Source organism: Micromesistius poutassou, assembly GCF_964030765.1.
Source record: "Micromesistius poutassou genome assembly, chromosome: 6".
NCBI classification, from domain to species: Eukaryota; Metazoa; Chordata; class Actinopteri; order Gadiformes; family Gadidae; genus Micromesistius; species Micromesistius poutassou.
In genome coordinates, this window is record NC_140276.1 from 1818132 (window position 1) to 1835631 (window position 17500).

At 49.4% G+C, this 17500-nt stretch overlaps 1 protein-coding gene across 1 annotated transcript in view; it reads left to right on the top strand.

The window, feature by feature from the left end:
• Positions 1-668: 668 nt before the first annotated feature.
• LOC311344733 (protein diaphanous homolog 1-like) overlaps positions 669-17500 on the top strand; it is a gene marked incomplete at its 3' end in the record, with an annotated part of 43058 nt that continues 26226 nt past the window's right edge. Inside the window, exons 1-13 of the mRNA XM_084469085.1 lie at positions 669-689; positions 1687-1845; positions 2953-3054; positions 3944-4074; positions 4839-4916; positions 5050-5113; positions 5605-5744; positions 7396-7501; positions 7674-7784; positions 8204-8322; positions 9468-9584; positions 12208-12323; positions 15914-15978. Coding sequence (XP_084325211.1) covers positions 1705-1845; positions 2953-3054; positions 3944-4074; positions 4839-4916; positions 5050-5113; positions 5605-5744; positions 7396-7501; positions 7674-7784; positions 8204-8322; positions 9468-9584; positions 12208-12323; positions 15914-15978 — 1290 coding nt within the window. The 5' untranslated portion in view covers positions 669-689; positions 1687-1704. The remainder of the gene's footprint in view (positions 690-1686; positions 1846-2952; positions 3055-3943; positions 4075-4838; positions 4917-5049; positions 5114-5604; positions 5745-7395; positions 7502-7673; positions 7785-8203; positions 8323-9467; positions 9585-12207; positions 12324-15913; positions 15979-17500) is intronic.

Genomic DNA, 17500 nt, shown 5'->3' on the forward strand with positions numbered 1-17500 from the left:
GTGTGTGTGTGTGTGTGTGTGTGTGTGTGTGTGTGTGTGTGTGTGTTGTGTGTGTGTGTGTGTGTGTGTGTGTGTGTGTGTGTGTGTGTGTGTGTGTGTGTGTGTGTGTGTGTGTGTGTGTATTTCCTTCAAAGAAATATGTAAACATTTGGCGAGCTACCTCCTAGTGTATAGAAGTGGTATTACAGAACTTTAGCCATAGAGGATCATTATTGGGGTTATATGGACACCTAGTGGACATGACCTGCAGGTGCGTGTAATGTGTGGCCCAAGGGACCTGAATCACGCATCGAAAATTGATAGTCTCTGTTTATCCCACCAATAAGTCACACTTTCAATCTTCAGCTGTCTTTTCTCCAAGGGGCCAGTCCATCCACGGGCTAATCGAGAGCCCAGTTTTAATGAGACCATTGATTTAGCGAGCATGCTGGTGTGTTGTCCACCTCCTATCCTGCCATGATCAATCAGTAATGAACTCCTTTGAAATATACTACTCCTTTGAAGCCCTTTGATTGATTTCCATCTAATTGATTGACCTTCCACCCTCCACCCTTTGTCTGCGGGGTTGTTTTCCCCTACTCTCTGATTAATCCTCCCGTGCCTTGTTTTGATTTCCAATTTTTTTTTTCTGTGTCTCTCCTTCTCGCATCCGTTCTGTACAGAAACTCAAACGGCTGATTCCCGAAGAGGTAGGTGTGGTTGTGACGTGAAGCGCCCCCCCCCCCCCCTCCTCCCTCCCCCCCTCCCCCCCTCCCCCTCCTCCCCACCTCCACTTCCACTTCCTCACACACGTGTGCATGTATGTGCATCTGTGTGCTTCCCCATTGCCCACCACCACCACCACCACCACCTTCGTCCCACTTTAACTTCACTGTTCACCGTCTGTCGCACTAACCCCCGACCACACCCACCGTTTGGTGCCGGTTATCATGTTGTTTGTCCGCCTGCGTCCCGCCGTCAGCACACCCAGCCTGCATGCAGGAGAGAAGCACTCTGACTGCTCAGCATGCTCGGGCCCGTCGATGACGCGCCCGCGTAGCCTCCAAGTCGGGCCCACCTTAAGAGCCATCGTGGCCACCTGCCTGTATCTTTACAACATAACGACTTGTTTTCATACTTTCACCTTTTATGGAGGTAGCCCACACGGCGACGTTTGCTTAAGGCCGCTGCTGCCCAGCCTAGCTCCATTAAGTGGTCTTTTTTGTTTAATGGCGGATAGTGTCAGGGTGCCCTGTCGCCAAACGGCTCATTACCCAGAGCTACTAATAACACCTCCTGGATAGCAGATCACGTAAGTGTTTGTTTTAGGCCGCCCCTTATGTTCAGCTGCTTACACCGACCGACCGGCCATTGATCTTGTCCGGCTTGTCCGACACAACTCTGTTTGTACGCCAGAAAAAAAAAACATCCAGCCTGTTCACCTGTCCTATCCCTAATCATCTGCCATTTACGTTGAGTTCTAAACCTTATGTTTTTGTCTTGGCGTTGGTGAATTACACGCTGCCTGTTGGATTCACAATCTTCAAGACATTATTTCACCTCAAACAGTGGCGATGATTACGGATTCCCTGCTTGATGTTGCTGACCGTTGCTGTTTTTGGACCATCACTCCACCAGGAACATACTTCTCTAACTTGTGTGTGTGTCCTCTCCCCTCTCCCCCCCCCCCCCCCCCCCCCCCCCCAGCTGGAGCGCTTCACCAGCATGAGGGTGAAGAAGGACAAGGAGCGGGGGGGCCCGGGGCCCACCCAGCGGCACTCCTCCAGCTACGAGCCCAGTGGCCAGAGCACTGCTCTGCACGACCTCAGCGACGAATCGGTGCTGGAGCTCTTCCAACAGATGCTGGTGAGGGGGGGGGGGGGGGGGGGGGTCAGAGCGCCACGGGACCTGAGTGACGGGGAAACGGTGCCCTCCTTTAAAGTGGCCTCAGAATGGGCCATCCCTTCACTGAGCTCCTGTTACTGTAGCCGTTTCTCAATTCGCGTTCTCGTGTGTGCTCGTGTACTTGCGTTCTCGGTAAACGTCATCAGTGGTGGCCCAAGCACTGTTCCAATTCCAAGTACGCGAGTACTGTCGTAAAACCCGGAAGTGTTCTCGATGCGTTCTCGATGAGGTCGTTCTACCGAGGACGCATCGGAGGTGACTCGTGTGGACTTGGGACCGTTAAATATCCCAGGATGCATCATCGAGTCCGCTGCTGTTCCAATTGCAGGTGCGTACTCGCGTTCTCGGAAGTCTGTACTTGAAAGTCCGGACTTGCCAAGTACGTACTTCCAAGTCCGCGAGTACGTAGTCCGCGTACTTGGTATTGAGAAACGGCTTATATGTACGCTTTTATAGGCCCACCACTAACTTATTAGTCAGTGTTGGTGTTCACAGGGTAAGGGGTTAAATTCCCATTGTGGCCACGTCCTTAGAATGTGTGAACACAACAGTGTTGTACAGTTATTTCGTTAAAAGCGTACGCCAAACCGCGCATACATTTCTGGCACACAATAGAAAATGCGAAAAGGCAGGCAGAGCTCCTTCAGTCAGTAGAAAGTTATCCTTATTTCACAGACATTTTTCTATTTTACTTCCTCTGAACAACTTTGTGAGTGTTTAGAAGCAACTGTTTCAACCCTGCAATTATGCCACATAGGAGCAACTTGCAGATTTGATTTAAAATGTAATTAATTATGTATTTTTAGGACGTTTCCTATTAAACTGTCAACCATTTTCTTGCTATTTTTTTCCCCACACACGTCTATTTCTGTCTCAATTAATTATGTGCTGCCTTCTGCTATGTCCACCCCATCACGCCCCTCTCTCTCTCTCTCTCTCTCTCTCTCTCTCTCTCTCTCTCTCTCTCTCTCTCTCTCTCTCTCTCTCTCTCTCTCTCTCTCTCTCTCTCTCTCTCTCTCTCTCTCTCTGCCGCTCTGTGTAATGCTCTCTCTCCCCTTGGCTATGCAGGTGGACATGAACCTGAACGAGGAGAAGCAGAAGCCTCTGAGACAGAAGGACATCGGCATTAAGCGGGAGATGGTCTCACGCTACCTCCACACGTCCAAGGCTGTCAGTACCCACACCTTAATAGGACACTGCTGTCAGTGTTGTGCAACGCACGGCACTGCATGCTTCACGTACACATCGCAGATTCAGTCCCTTAATGTCTTTTGTTTTTACATTAAGGGAAGTTAAAGAATAAGCAAGCATCCGAATGGACGAACTTCTTTAGTGGTTTTTCCCCCATCTTCCATCTTGTCCTCTGCAGCGGTTTATTTTTCAAGTTGTTTTCACGACGCTCCCACTGAGCATGCCCCCACAAACCAATCACTCCCAAAATACCGCAACAGCCAACAGAAAGGAGCCAGCGCCGTGTTGTGGTCGGGGGCTGAGTGAGTGCTGCGGGAACAGCAGGCCAATATGCTGATGCTAAACGGCTCCAGGAGCGAGAGAGAGGGCTAACAAAGCCATGTGCAGATGGTCGATATCACGCCTAATTTGGCAGCGAAATAGACTCAAATAGGCCCTTTGAGATCAACTCGGTGCACTAACCTTTTAACAAGTTTTAAATTGGGCTCATCACTTTTAAATGGTCAATGAGTATAGCCTGCCTGAACATTTCTTGCCCTCCGCAGGGATTAGACTGATTTGTATCTCGTTCTGTCTGTCTCCCCTTCCCTTTGGCCCGTCTGCTGTGTCCGTCTCGGTCTTATCTTGAAACTCTGTTTCTTACTTCTTGTCTGTCTTTTACTGCCTATCTGTCCTGGTCTGTCTCTGCCTCGGTCTTATCTTGTCTTTCTCCCTCTCTCTCTTTTAGTTCTGTCTCTCACTGCATTTCCTGTGACTGTCTGTGTGTCTCTGTCTGTCTGTCTGTCTCTCTGTCTCTCTGTCTATCTGTGTCTTGTTCTGTCTGGGTCTTGTCCGACTGTCTTGTGATTGTCTTGTCTTCCATCTTCAGGGCCAGAGCCAGAAGGAGTGCTCCAGGTCAGCCCAGATGTACATCCAAGAGCTAAGGTCAGACATCAGAGACACGCAGCTACTGGCCTGCCTGGAGTCGCTCCGGGTCTCACTCAACAACAACCCAGTCAGGTAAGACTGCACACACACACACACACACGCACATGCACATACACATACACATACACTTTTCGTACGCACGCACACACACACACAGTGTTTGACTTCTCATCAACTTTCAGCACGGTTCCATTAGCCAGCTAACAAATAGGTTTCAGCCATCCTGATTATGCCATTCCCTCTGGAATAGATCTAGTGCTGGCAATGTGACCTGCAGTTGTTTCATTGTTCTTATGATAATACTGCTGCTGATGCTACCAATGGAGATAACTTAATGATAAAGAATGAATTACTTCTTTACATTAGAATAAAATACAAAAAAGCCTCTACATATATGAGCCAGCAGGTTATAGATCCTTAACACTCTGAGTAACTGAGATCAGGGGAGTGGCTTTTAAACAGGATATTTTATGTAGAATGGGCGCCATCTACAGACCTTAGTGTTGAACAGCACCTTCCCGTGTCTTCTATGGTCTCTCTACAGAGAGACATCTCAGAAACATGGACCAGGGCATGTGACATTAAAACACGAAGTTACTCATGTCGTCTCTTTGCGATTAAATATTAGTATTACAGTGTTCATATTAAATTTTAACTTTATTATCCCAGGGTAAATGTTGTATACAGTAGTTGACATACAACAATACATATATTTCTGCACAGAATACGATACCCACCAAAAACCAACAATAACACGGCGCCTGGCCACATTGATATCAACGTGCATTTTCTCCGGCCCTTCTGATGATGGTGTCTGTCTTCCTCCACATTCCCAGCTGGGTGCAGAACTTTGGTGACGAGGGCCTGGTGCTGCTCCTCAGCCTGCTGAGGAGACTACAGGAGGAGAGAGAGGAGTAAGGCCACCTCTCCCTCGCACGGCCAACTGCATAGCCCAAGGGCAATGAATGAATAACCTTTTTTTTTTTTTTTGCTGTCAAAGCTGTTTTAATGTTTAAAGCCCTTGTCTGTGGTCTCGTCTCCGTCCAGAAACGTATCGGGGAAATGTCAACACGAGATCATCCGATGTCTCAAAGCCTTCATGAACAACAAGGTGAGATCTTTATCGGATTAAAGCCTACTAGGCTCGAAACACGTTTTTCTGCGACAAGCTTTACCTGTCGCCAAGTACCAACATGGACTAGGTGAGGTCACCAGGAGTTGAACTTCCGAGTTTACAAATTTGATATGAATTTGCATGTAGTGCAAACCATTTGCATGTAGTGCAGCAGGCAGACAAATAGGTTTTTGTTACGGTTATTGTAGTACATATTATATTATATTATATATATTGTAGTACAGTTCCAGGTCCTCTAGGACTCTAGGACCTTCACCCACAGTGTTGCATTTGCTCTGTGGTTGCGTCATTGAGAAAATCCCATCAATAAATTACAAGGGGGTTCATCTACAATTCATCTACAATGTTAGTTGAGACTGTTACAGACTTTTTGCACACTTTAGGAATCTTAAGGAATCTGTCTGATGCGCGTGGTGATTCTCATTTGAAACCCCCGCCCCCCCCCCCCCCCCCTCTGCTCTCTGCAGTACGGTCTGAAAGCCATGCTGGCCACCGACGAGGGAATCCCTCTGCTGGTCAGAGCCGTGAACCCCCGGGCGCCTCACATGATGGTGGACGCCATCAAGCTGCTGTCGGCCATCTGCATCCTGGACCACAACGACAACCTGTGAGTACCGCCGCGCCCCGCCCCGCCCCCGCCCCCGCCCCGTCCCGCCCCCGCCCCGCCCCTGCCCCGCCCCCGCCCCAGGCCTGCATCCCCTCGTCCTGTCAAAAGGCTGCTCGCTACTCCCCAGGTCACCGAGTGACTTCATAGTTTTCACACGATTCATCATATTAATGTAGCCCCCTTCAAGTCGGGGAAAGGGGGAAAGTACGCCTCTGATGTATTCTCTGTGAAGCCAAGCATCTATAAAACATCAGGCCAGATCTGCGGGTTTTGGTGCGGCGGAGATTTTCTGGCAAGCGGAAACCAGAGAAGAAGAAAAAAGGCATGCCGGTTCTTTCTCAAGCACTGCCTCTATACAGTGAAACATAAAACATGGGTTGAGTGGACTTTGAAAGGATCAAGGTCGCCGGTGGACTTTGATACATCATCCATCAAATGATTTTTTTTTATCCACATACAAATGTAAACAATGCAATAGAAACAGTCCCGTTGGCTGAGGATTGCAAGATCATTAGATGTGCAATAACAGAATATTTAGGAAATGCGTCATAAAATGATGTGTCCTGAAGTAAACTCTGTGCCAAGAGTGAGTTCTGAACGGTCTGCTGGGGGGTGGTGGTGCTTCACCGGGCGAGTCTCTTATTAGTGCTGTTCTGAGAGCAGTTTATTCAGGAGTGTGGTGACAGGTCAAATGAAGAAGCTGCGTTAAGTGGCAGCAGCTCTGTGCCCGTGCGGACCCCCCCCCGTGGCCTCCAGAAGGAGAGCCGAGGTGGGGGGACAGATGGTCGTCCAGGTGAACCCCCCCCCCCCACCACCCCCCCCCCCGCCCCGCTGTCATGTCGTTAGGAGCCACTGACCCACTCTCTCTGCAGCATGTCCTTGAGAACCAGAAGGAGTCTGGAGGGGGGGGGGACGGGGACGTATGAAGCACTTCAGTATTTCATTTCTCTTCTCGACGAGATGCAGGGGTAGGCACTCCCACGTGAGCCACCACGGTGTCTCCGTGACGCTGTTCATCAGAGGGTCACACGTGGCAAATCAAAGTTTTGAGTGTTCAGTGTTCTGCAAAGTCACCGTTGTGCAGCGTACCGTTTTAGAAAGGAGATATGTGCTTTGTCATCGCGTCGACCCGCTGGGGAGAGAGGTCCTCGGCCTCGGCGAGACTCACTCGTATCACAAAGGTCAAATCACTTGAACATGAGGCCGTGTATCTCTCTGAACGATAATACTACTATTCGACTGCATCACTCCAGACCTGCGTAGGACAGTATTGGCATGATTGTAGCTTTAACTCAATCATACCTATTTTTAATCTTGAGAAAGAAGCCCATGAACTAACTATTGTTTAAATGTTAATTCATGATTCAAATTCTACTACTATTTAATTGAGCCTAGCCCAAAGTGTTTGCGGCTTTTTGTTCGCTCCATGTTTTTAACGGTACATTATGGCGTTGTTGATGACTGGACCATTGGTCAGTTAATATTGTAATTATTTTCGGGTTTTATCACCTAATGACTAAGGACACATGGTGGTCCTCAGGCTAGACCAGTAGAGAACCACTGGTCCAGTCTCTAGAAGATCTCCAAGTGGGTCCTGGGGTGTGTGTATTGTTACTCTAGACTCTACATGATCGTCTCTGTGTCCCTGCAGCCATGAGCGCGTTCTGGAGGCCATCACTGAGGAGGCGGAGAGGAAGGATATCGAGAGGTTTCAGCCTCTACTGGCGGGGATGAGACAACCCAGCGTGGCTTTGAAGGTACTGAAGCACCCCGACAACAGACATAAACAAACAAACAAAAAACAGACCCCAGTCATGCGTCCCTGTCTGGTCATACGTGGGGTCCTACGGTGTGGCCTGATGAGAAGATGGCACCCAGATGGTGTGTGGATGTGTGTGTAACGTCTCATCTTTGCGTGGCGTTGGACAGGGTGGCTGCATGCAGCTCATCAATGCCTTGATCAGCCGGGGAGAGGAGCTGGACTTCAGGGTCCACATCCGCTCTGAGCTGCTGAGACTGGGCCTACGGGACCTCCTGATGGTAGGGAGCACTCACCCACCCATTTACTCACTATCTCATCTCTTCCCTCACTCACATTCCCACACGTGCAAGCCTTTCCTATCGTGACTTCGACAGGCTGTCATTAAATATGCGTACACACAGTCACAGTCAAACAGTCACTGGTAAAAAAAACAACAAAACTATTTTTATCGCCACTCTTGTTTTTTCCCTGTCACATATTTGTTTGTTCATCGTGAGTCAGAGTGACACACTTCACGGGCCAACGAAAGTGTGGCCACCCGCAAACGGGGGCGCACGCACGCACACACCCACCCAACACCCAATTCCAAACTTTCTCCACCTGTCCAAACTCAGCATGGCTGACAGAAACCCCTCTCCTCCTCCTCCTCCTCCTCCCCCCTCCCCCCTCCCCCCTCTCCCCTCTCCCTCTCCTATAGGATGTCAGGACCATAGAGAACGAGGAGTTGCGGGTGCAGCTGAGTGTGTTTGACGAGCAGGCTGAGGACGATTCGGAGGAGCTCAAAGCTCGCCTGGACGACATCCGCATTGAGATGGAATATCCTTCCACCTGACATCTTTCTCGCTCTGTCTCTGTATCTCCAATCCTCTGTCTCTTTTTCTCTCTCTCTTTCCAATCCTCTGTCTGTCTCTGTCTCTCTCTCTCTCTCCCTGTCACTGTCTCTTGTTTTCTCTCTGTCTGTCTCTGTCTCTCTCTCTCCCTGTCTCTCTCATTCCCTCTCCCTCTCTCACTCTCTGTCTCTCTCTCTTGTTCTCTCTGTCTCTGTCTCTCTGTCTCTCTCTCTCTCTCCCTGTCTCTGTCTCTCTATCTCCATGTCTCTGTCTCTTGTCCTCTCTCTCTCTCTCTCTGTCTCTGTCTCTCTGTCTCTGGGGATTGGTGGTCTAAAGACATGGCCTTATTTTTCTTCATCCCCTCAATGTCACTTCCGTCTGCTGGGGGGAAGATGCAAAGATAGGATCACAGGAGCTTATTTGAGCCAATACATCTTCTGGGAAGCTGAACGCTTTTTTTTTTGTGCTTGAGTCTGGCTTTCCCTGCTTTAATAGTTTCAGCACATATCTTAAATGGACATAGTTGGGGGTTTACGACAGCCTCAGCATACCAGTTGAACACTACTAAATAAGCTGGGAAGGACAATAACCACAGCCAGGGTTGGGGGTTAAATTGCACCCATGTGAAACACATCGACAGTACAGGTGCCCATAAGGTATATGGAGGTATAATATATACATTATGTCCCTATCTGTTGTAGCTTTTATTATAGTATTATTATCATTATTACTTTTAGTGGCTTATAGTTGTAAGTTTCAACACTAGATGTCACAAGGGTGCAAGAGTGTGGCAATACTTTTTTGCAGTGCTTCCTTAAAAAAAAAACATAGCGCTGCAGTCAGCTGCAAAACATTGTGCAACTAGAAAGGACATCTAAAGTGAAACAAAATGAGGCGTCTTTGTGTTTCCCCAAATATTTTCAGTGTTTGGTTGACAATTGGATGTTTGCTGTAGTGTTCACCACCAGGGGGCATCAGAATGCAATTTTGCTAACTGAGGTCTCTGATGAAGACATTAGATAAGAATCAGAATCAGAAATGTCTTTATTGTCATTGCACATGGTACACCGTAATCTAAGATGAGTGGTGTTGTGTATTTGCTGCTCGCTCCTTAACCGTGTGGCGGTGCACTGACGTGAGGGAGGTGTTTGAGATACTCTTCAACACGGTGAAGGACTCCAAGGCCGAAGGCCACTTCCTGTCCCTCCTGCAGCACCTGCTCCTAGTCCGCAATGATTACCTGGCCAGGTAGGTGTAAATCACACACATACACAAGATTGAAATCACGATTCTTTTTGAGTTTGAAAATAAAATGCATTTATTCGGCATTTCGGCAAAAAAAACCTCACTGTAACAGATTTTTCATTCAGTTTTCAAAATATATATATATATATTTTTTTTTTTCAAAAGAATCGTTCCAACTCGATTTTATTAATTTGGAGATCGTTTGACCCAAGAATCTAAATTGTGATCAAAATTTGATTAATTGCACAGCCCTAACACACACACACACTAAAATATCTGTGCCAGTACATGCATGCTGTCACATTCACTCTCCAAATCTCCCCAGCCGAGTCGTACCCAAAAGCTCTTCCTCCAACTGATTGGATTAAAAAGTCAAAACATTTCCCCTCTATTAATTTCACCTTGGTTACCAGATGTCTGGCTCTCACCCCTCCCCTGCCCTCCTCCCTCCCACCTCCCCTCCTCTTTCTCCTTCATCACATTTGTTTTTCCTGCACGCCGGTCCAGAGCTGTGAAATTAATACATGCGAAAAGAAGTCCAATTTCATTTTAATAGAATTGAGCACCTTCCACCCCCTTATCACCAGAAATATGCTAATGTCCCTCCCGGGGGCCTGGGGGGCGGGGTGGGGAGGCTGAGAGGGGAGCCAATGAGGGAAAGACAAGACTGGGGTGGAATAATAGAGAGGACAAGTCAAGAGCTCCAGAGAATGGGATTGCATAAGTACGCCAGACACACACACACACACACACACACACACACACACACACACACACACACACACACACACACACACACACACACACACACACACACACACACGCGCGCACACGCTTAGACTTGTGTTTACACAAGTCTAAGCCTTGCCCACACTTGAACTTGCACTGTAGGACGGCCTCAACTTGGGCAAGCAAAGTAATAAAACATAGGCAGGCCTGCTGACACACACACACACACACACACACACACACACACAGACACACACACACAGGCGCACACACACACACACACACACACACACACACACACACACACACACACGCACACAGGCGCACGCACAATCACACAAACACACACAGCAGTCAGTCACCCGCCCCATGTTGCCTTGATGGTATCAGACAGGCGGGAAATTGTGGCTCCTGTTAAACACAGGGCCTGCCGTGGTAGGGTGGAGGCTGAGGCTGGATGGATGGATTGAGAGATGGATGGAGGTGAGGGAGGGTATAGGGAATGAAGTGAGAAGTCGAGATTGGACTTTTGTGCTGCCTGGGCTGGAAGGAGCATATGGTGCGAAATGACTTGATAAGCTGCACACGCACACACACGCACATATGCACACGCACGCATACGCACACACATGCACGCATACAAGCACACACACACAAGCACACACAGAGGCATGCACGTACACACTAGAATTCCACTTGAATGACCACGGGTATTGTGGGACTACTCCAGTCTTTAGTCTCCAGCCTCCACATTAAACATATTATAATGGCCATATCTTAAAAGAAAAGTAGCAGCATATTATTCAACTTGCTGCAATAAAACTTTACTTTACTAACCAGCCAGAATTTCTTTTTTTTTTGTTGCCGGACCAAGGGTAAGACGTATCCGTAGTCAGACGTGAGTGTTGTTCCACGAAACTGCACCGGATGGCACTCTCGCTCCACGGATAAACCTGCAAATCTAACGAAGGGAGGGGGGGTGAAGCATTGACTATTGGAGAGTGAGAGACACACACACACACACACACACACATTCTCTCTCTCTGAGAGAGCGAGGGAGAAAGGGAATATATTAGGTATTGTGTTTGTTGCTCCGGGGGCTTCATACAGGGTCAGTGAATCAGACACCTTAAAAATTGACTGTCTACGGGCCTTCATCGCACATGCCACACACACACACACACACACACACACACACACGCACACATTCATACACTTACACAGAATCAATCTTTGCGACAAGACAATCAAACTGTCACGCACCAAATGCCTGTTCGCACGCACAGTGAACATGCACAGAGCTTGTGTGCAGGCACTGACACGCACACGCACACGCAAACGTCTGATCTGTGGCACCACAAGTTCTGTCGCTCCCAGTGCATCACGTCCCCTCATACACAACAAAACGCCTTCTCCGCCTCAAGAAAGCATGAACCACTTGCCCCCTGTGTACACCGACACAATATGAACGCTATCACTCCTGTCTGTCTGTCTTGTCTACTTTTGTGCCCTTTTTTCTCTTTGTGCTCACTTCCATTCTCTCCATCCATGTCGCTTTATGTGTTTTGACTTATTCATACGTTGCTAGGTTTTTGTATAAAGAAATATCGACATTATGCACAAGGCTGCGATGGCAACACGATCAACCAGTGCACTTTTGTGTACGCTTTTTTAAACTCAGTCGCAGTCTCCAAGTAGCTTCTTCTCGGGTTACAATCCGTGACACCCCCCCTCTCGTTCCTCCTTGCCCCTCTAAAAAGTGCAAGGGAAGACGTCCTTAATCGTCCAGGGAAGGAGCCTTGAGAGGGAAACGGGGAGGGGAGCCCCGTCTGTCCCTCTGCCTCTGCGGCGGCGTTGTTTATGGTCCTTCAATGCTGTTGCCTCCCGTCCGCTCCAGGCCCCAGTACTACAAGCTGATGGACGAGTGCGTGGGCCAGATCGTGCTGCACCGGAACGGCGCCGACCCGGACTTCAAGTGCCGCAACCTCCGGCTGGACATCGAGGGATTGATAGGTGAGCCGGAAGAGGGGGGTGGGGGGGAGGTGGGCGTGCAGACACAAGCACACGCACGTACCTGCAGCCCCCCCCCCTTGCCTCCCCCCCCCTCTCTGGGAGCACCACTCAAGTGGTCGTCCTTGTTTGGACCGTGGTGATTGGATAGATTGGAGGATATACACACGTATATTTATATAATTACACACGTTTCATTATCTTTGTTGTGATTTGAAGGCTGCTGCTGATGTCGCGTTTGATTATGAGTGGGTAGGGTCCTTGAGTGCCCCCCCAAAGTGGTTCACACATAAACACAGAAACTTGTTTCTGTGGTCGAACAAGTGCAGTTTCCGAGTTGCACCACAGGGGGGAGACAGAGGGTGATGTGCATATCAGTGATCTAATGCAATAAAAAAAAAAAAAAAATGATTAAACGAATTAACTTAGAGAAATTAAGACATTTGAGCATTAAAGCCATGTCCACAATAACAGTTGCCATATTACTTATGAAGAAGGTACTCCTTTTGTCCATCTCTAACTCATGTATGAAGGAATACTTTTTGGAGAAATAAGGTTGTTTTCTTCTTGCCCATAGTCAGACGAGTATCCTTGTAACCAGGATGTTATTTTCCCCTCTGTCTGCCTAGCGCTCGATTTGACGAGTTAGCCTTTGACCAATTCAGCCCAAATCAATGGAGGACAGGGCTAGACTGTTACCGGCAGTGAAGTCAGGGTGAAATACTCCACTCTCATCTTCTCCAAAGCCTGTGACTTCACACATCTTCACATCGTCATCATCATCATCTTCACATCTACGCCGTCTTCACACATCACACAGTGAAGAGTCTCGCACATAAAAAAAAAACTAACACATGTAGCTCTAAAACACTCAAACTGCGACGAGGGGGAAATAGCCTCAACATCAGAGTTGAAGCCGGAACGGTGGATGTAAACAACAAAGAATCGGGTGGTGCTTCTGGTTGGACTAGGGCAAAGTGGAAGAGAAGCGGTTCCCAGTGGTTCCCAGTATGACTGTCCTTCCTTTAGCTGGCTTACTAATTGCTGACTGGTGGATATATTCTGGACTGCCCCGCGTCCTGAAAAACATCAAGCGCACAGCAGGACGTCGCTCGAGGCGCCTTACGTCTTAATCTGTCGCGCGCGAGAGAGAGTGGATATCAGCCCTCTTGACGCGGAGTCAGGGAGCCCCGCCCCTTCTCACAACGCACCCGAGTGCGCTCGACGCTCTGCAGGGAGTGGGAATAAAACATAATAAAAATATAATGCTGCCTGCGGCGCAGAGACGATCGATTAAAATCTCTCATTATTCCCCTGACCTTTTTTTTTTTGTGCTCTTATCTGTCCACCACATTTATTTCACTCCCACCGTCGGCGTCGAGTCTTTGAAGCTCCAGGATAGTTGCTACCTCACCTGTGTGTGTGTGTGTGTGTGTGTGTGTGTGTGTGTGTGTGTGTGTGTGTGTGTGTGTGTGTGTGTGTGTGTGTGTGTGTGTGTGTGTGTGTGTGTGTGTGTGTGTGTGTGTGTGGAATGTATAATACACAAAACCAAAGCGCCACTGAAAGACAAAACCAGCGACATGTAACTCCCTCGGTCTTCACACCCCGGAGCAGCGCCGGTGAGCTGTCGGGTGGGCCGTGCAGCTCAATGGACTACTACACTAGGCTCGGGTGTTTAAAAAAAAAAAAGGACCACTCCACTAAGGAAACCAGAGCAGAGAGGAGGACAGAACGTGTCTCAAGAGTTCAATAGTCTTTTATGGCAGCCCTCTTCTAGCCCACTGCAGGATACTCTAATTGTGCCGCTGCTAAATGTGTCCCACTATGAACGTGCGTGGGACAGGCACACAGGCACATGCTTGTGCACACTGACAAATTCTCACACACACACACACACACACACACACACACACACACACACACACACACACACACACACACACACACACACACAGAGAGACCCACTCACACAGTCACTCATACCAGCAAGAATGGCCTCCTTTAGCACTGCCAGAGTTATTATCAGTGGAAAGCAGCCCAATTGTGCCCTGCATACATTATTTAGTGTTTTTCTTTGAACTCCTACAATTCTTCACACAGTCGCACACCCCCAGCCCCCCCCTGTTCCGCGCACCCACCCACATGCACGCAACCCCACACAACCCTGCCCCCTCCAATAGTAGTCTGCTGTTGAGCGTGTCCCATTTAAAACCCCACCACCATGACCGAAGCAACACCGACCTCGCCCCGAGCCCCCTTCATGTCCGCGCCGCAACAAGACCGCACGCAAATTCCCCCGATCGCACTACGCTTTATACACACTTCAGCACTGTTAGCCTCATGCTGTCCCAGCCCTGACCTCCTCCTCCTCCTCCTCTTCCTCCTCTTCTTCTTCTTCTTCTTCTTCTTCTTCTTCTTCCTCATCCGCATCTTCCTCATCGTCGGCTCTTCCTCCAATCTTCTCGCCGTCCACTCCTCACTTAGCATTTGCACACGTTTATCCGAGCTCCACAGTTTTCATTAACCCCCTGACGTTAATTGCAGATTAATCTTCATTATTATATTAAGCCTTTGGAACATATGGTGTCATTTTCTTTCTTTTCCTTTCCCCCCGCCCCCCCCACCCCCGCTACTAGTTTTGAAGTTATACGCTTGTCATTTCTCACACGTTTCCCTTATCCTTCTGTCTTCTGGTTAAACTTTAATTCTGCTCTTTGGCATCAGGCATCACTGTCTTTTCCATCCAATTACCCGGCAGCCTTTATCTGTGTGCCAAGCCGCCCTATTCGCTGCACGTGCACACTCTGCCCTGAAGCCCCGAGCCACCTGTGGACCCCTGCAATTACACAGGAAGAATACCAAGGAGATCTGCCATTGGCTCATCCCGGGCTGCGGCTCATCCTCGGCCAACCGGCGTGTCTGGCGATGCCCCCCCCCCCCCCCCACCCCACCACCACCACCACCTCATTCCATCAAGACTAGTGTTGATGTTGATCCGGCCAATCTTCATCTTTCTATTCATCATCTTGTATCTCTGGAGGAACAGGATGGGAGGAAACACTAGGTCGGGCTGCACAGTCAATCTATTGGCGGGCATTGGAAATACGAGCTTAGTTTTGTCTCTTTCGTCTCCCACTGAGAGAATACAAGAAACCCTGTGTGTGTGTGTGTGTGTGTGTGTGTGTGTGTGTGTGTGTGTGTGTGTGTGTGTGTGTGTGTGTGTGTGTGTGTGTGTGTGTGTGTGTGTGTGTGTGTGTGTGTGTGTGTGTGTGTGTGAATAGCAGAGCAGGTAGCAGAAGCGTCCACCAGATAGGATTCTATTATAATGAGATGCTGCTGCCATCGAATCACGAATCTGGTCTTTGAGAAGTGTGATAAGGAAAACACAAAAAGCAGACAGATAGGGCACTGGCTGAGTGTCTGTCTGAATACATTTGTGTGTGTGTGTCACACTGAAGGGCACGAAATATTCACAACCAGACATGAGCAGGTGTGTTGTCTGAAAATCCATCTCATCTGACTTATCTTTTTCCCCCCCCCCCTCTCCCCCGCTCCCTCTCCCGGTCTCCCCCTCCACCCCCTCCACCTGTCAGACAACATGGTGGACCAGACCAAGGTGAAGACCAGCGAGGCCAAGGCCATGGAGCTGGAGAAGAAGGTGCACACACGCACACACACACACACACACACACACACACACACACACACACACACACACACCTGCATACAACACCCCTTCTGCACCATGTTACCGATGCTGCCGACGGCGTCCTTCACTCGGTGAAAGAACGTACATACATCAAGGCACACATGCACGCACCGCCAACGGCTCTGCGCTCCACCCAGGCGGACACAGCGGGACCTTAATCAGAACCCCCACCCCCGGGTCTCTGCTTGACGAGCAGTCGCAAATTAGCAGGGGGGTGGGGGGGGGGTGGGGTTGCTGGGGAGGGGGGGGGGGAGTGGACGGACGGAACAGAGATAATTGAGTACACACGCACGTGCATGTTTGTGACGGCGCCGCGTCAGAAACGCTCGCTCACGCGCACGGGCCGCCGATGGACGCGTGGACGAGCCCACCGGCACACGCGCCCAGGCGCGGCGCACGGAAGGGGTAAATGCCTTGATTGCGGGGGGGCTGCTTCCCTGGTGTTTCTGTCCTATTATAGAACTGACAGGATAATTGCGCCGAGCGAGATGAAACTAGGCTCAGTCTTAAGCTCCCGCACGCGCTCCCTCAGACACACACATGTACTTGACGGCGTCGTGGTGCGCGGTGGTGCCACGCACACATGCACACATGCGCACGTACTTACACTTGCATACATGCCCCCCGATCGCCGTAGTGGTGCATGATGGTATAATTGCAGCGCGACTCATTTCGGTGGGGATTAGAGACAAGGCTGTCAGAAAGGCGACGGCAAGAGCAAAGAAAAATCTGCTGTCAGCAAATGACACAGCTGTGTGTGTGTGTGTTGGTGTCGGTGTGTGTGTGTGTGTGTGTTGGAGCTTATTTGCCAAAACGGTCAAAACAAATGCTTGTCGAGAATCCTTTAAAAAAAATAAATCCTCCCACGTTTATGACGGCGAGGGATATTAAGATTAGGTCTCAATCGTGGCGCTCCTCCCAATGAGAAAGTGCCTTGAAAGGCTGGGTGGAAGGAGAGCTGGTCTGACTGCAGCGTGGTGTCTGTCCCCGCAGTGTAAATTATACAATGAAATCGAAAGGCTCCGAACTGTGGGAAATGGATTCTCCCGCTCTTTGACTGCTGTAGCTCCCACTGGGAAGCTGTGTGTTCCCACACACCCGCACTCACACGGACACACGAATGCACGCACGCACGCACACGCACACAAATACACGCTGGTACACGCACGCACACACGCTCGTACACGCACACGAATGCACGCACGTGCACACGCACACATCAACACATCCTGGAGGCTCATTAAGCATTCGGTGGTGGCTGTGACACCATTGGCCGACTTTTCCAAATAATAATTTCTCAGAATGAATGATTTATGAGTGACTTGACCTTTCTGCCCCCCCCACCGCACACCTCTGACATCACCGGCTCCAAAGTTTCTCTCCAAACGTCCTGGCCCTCCAGTGCATTTCACCTACATGATTGGAATTATTTTTTCTCATTTAACATTCTCCCTTTTATTCATCCTCATTC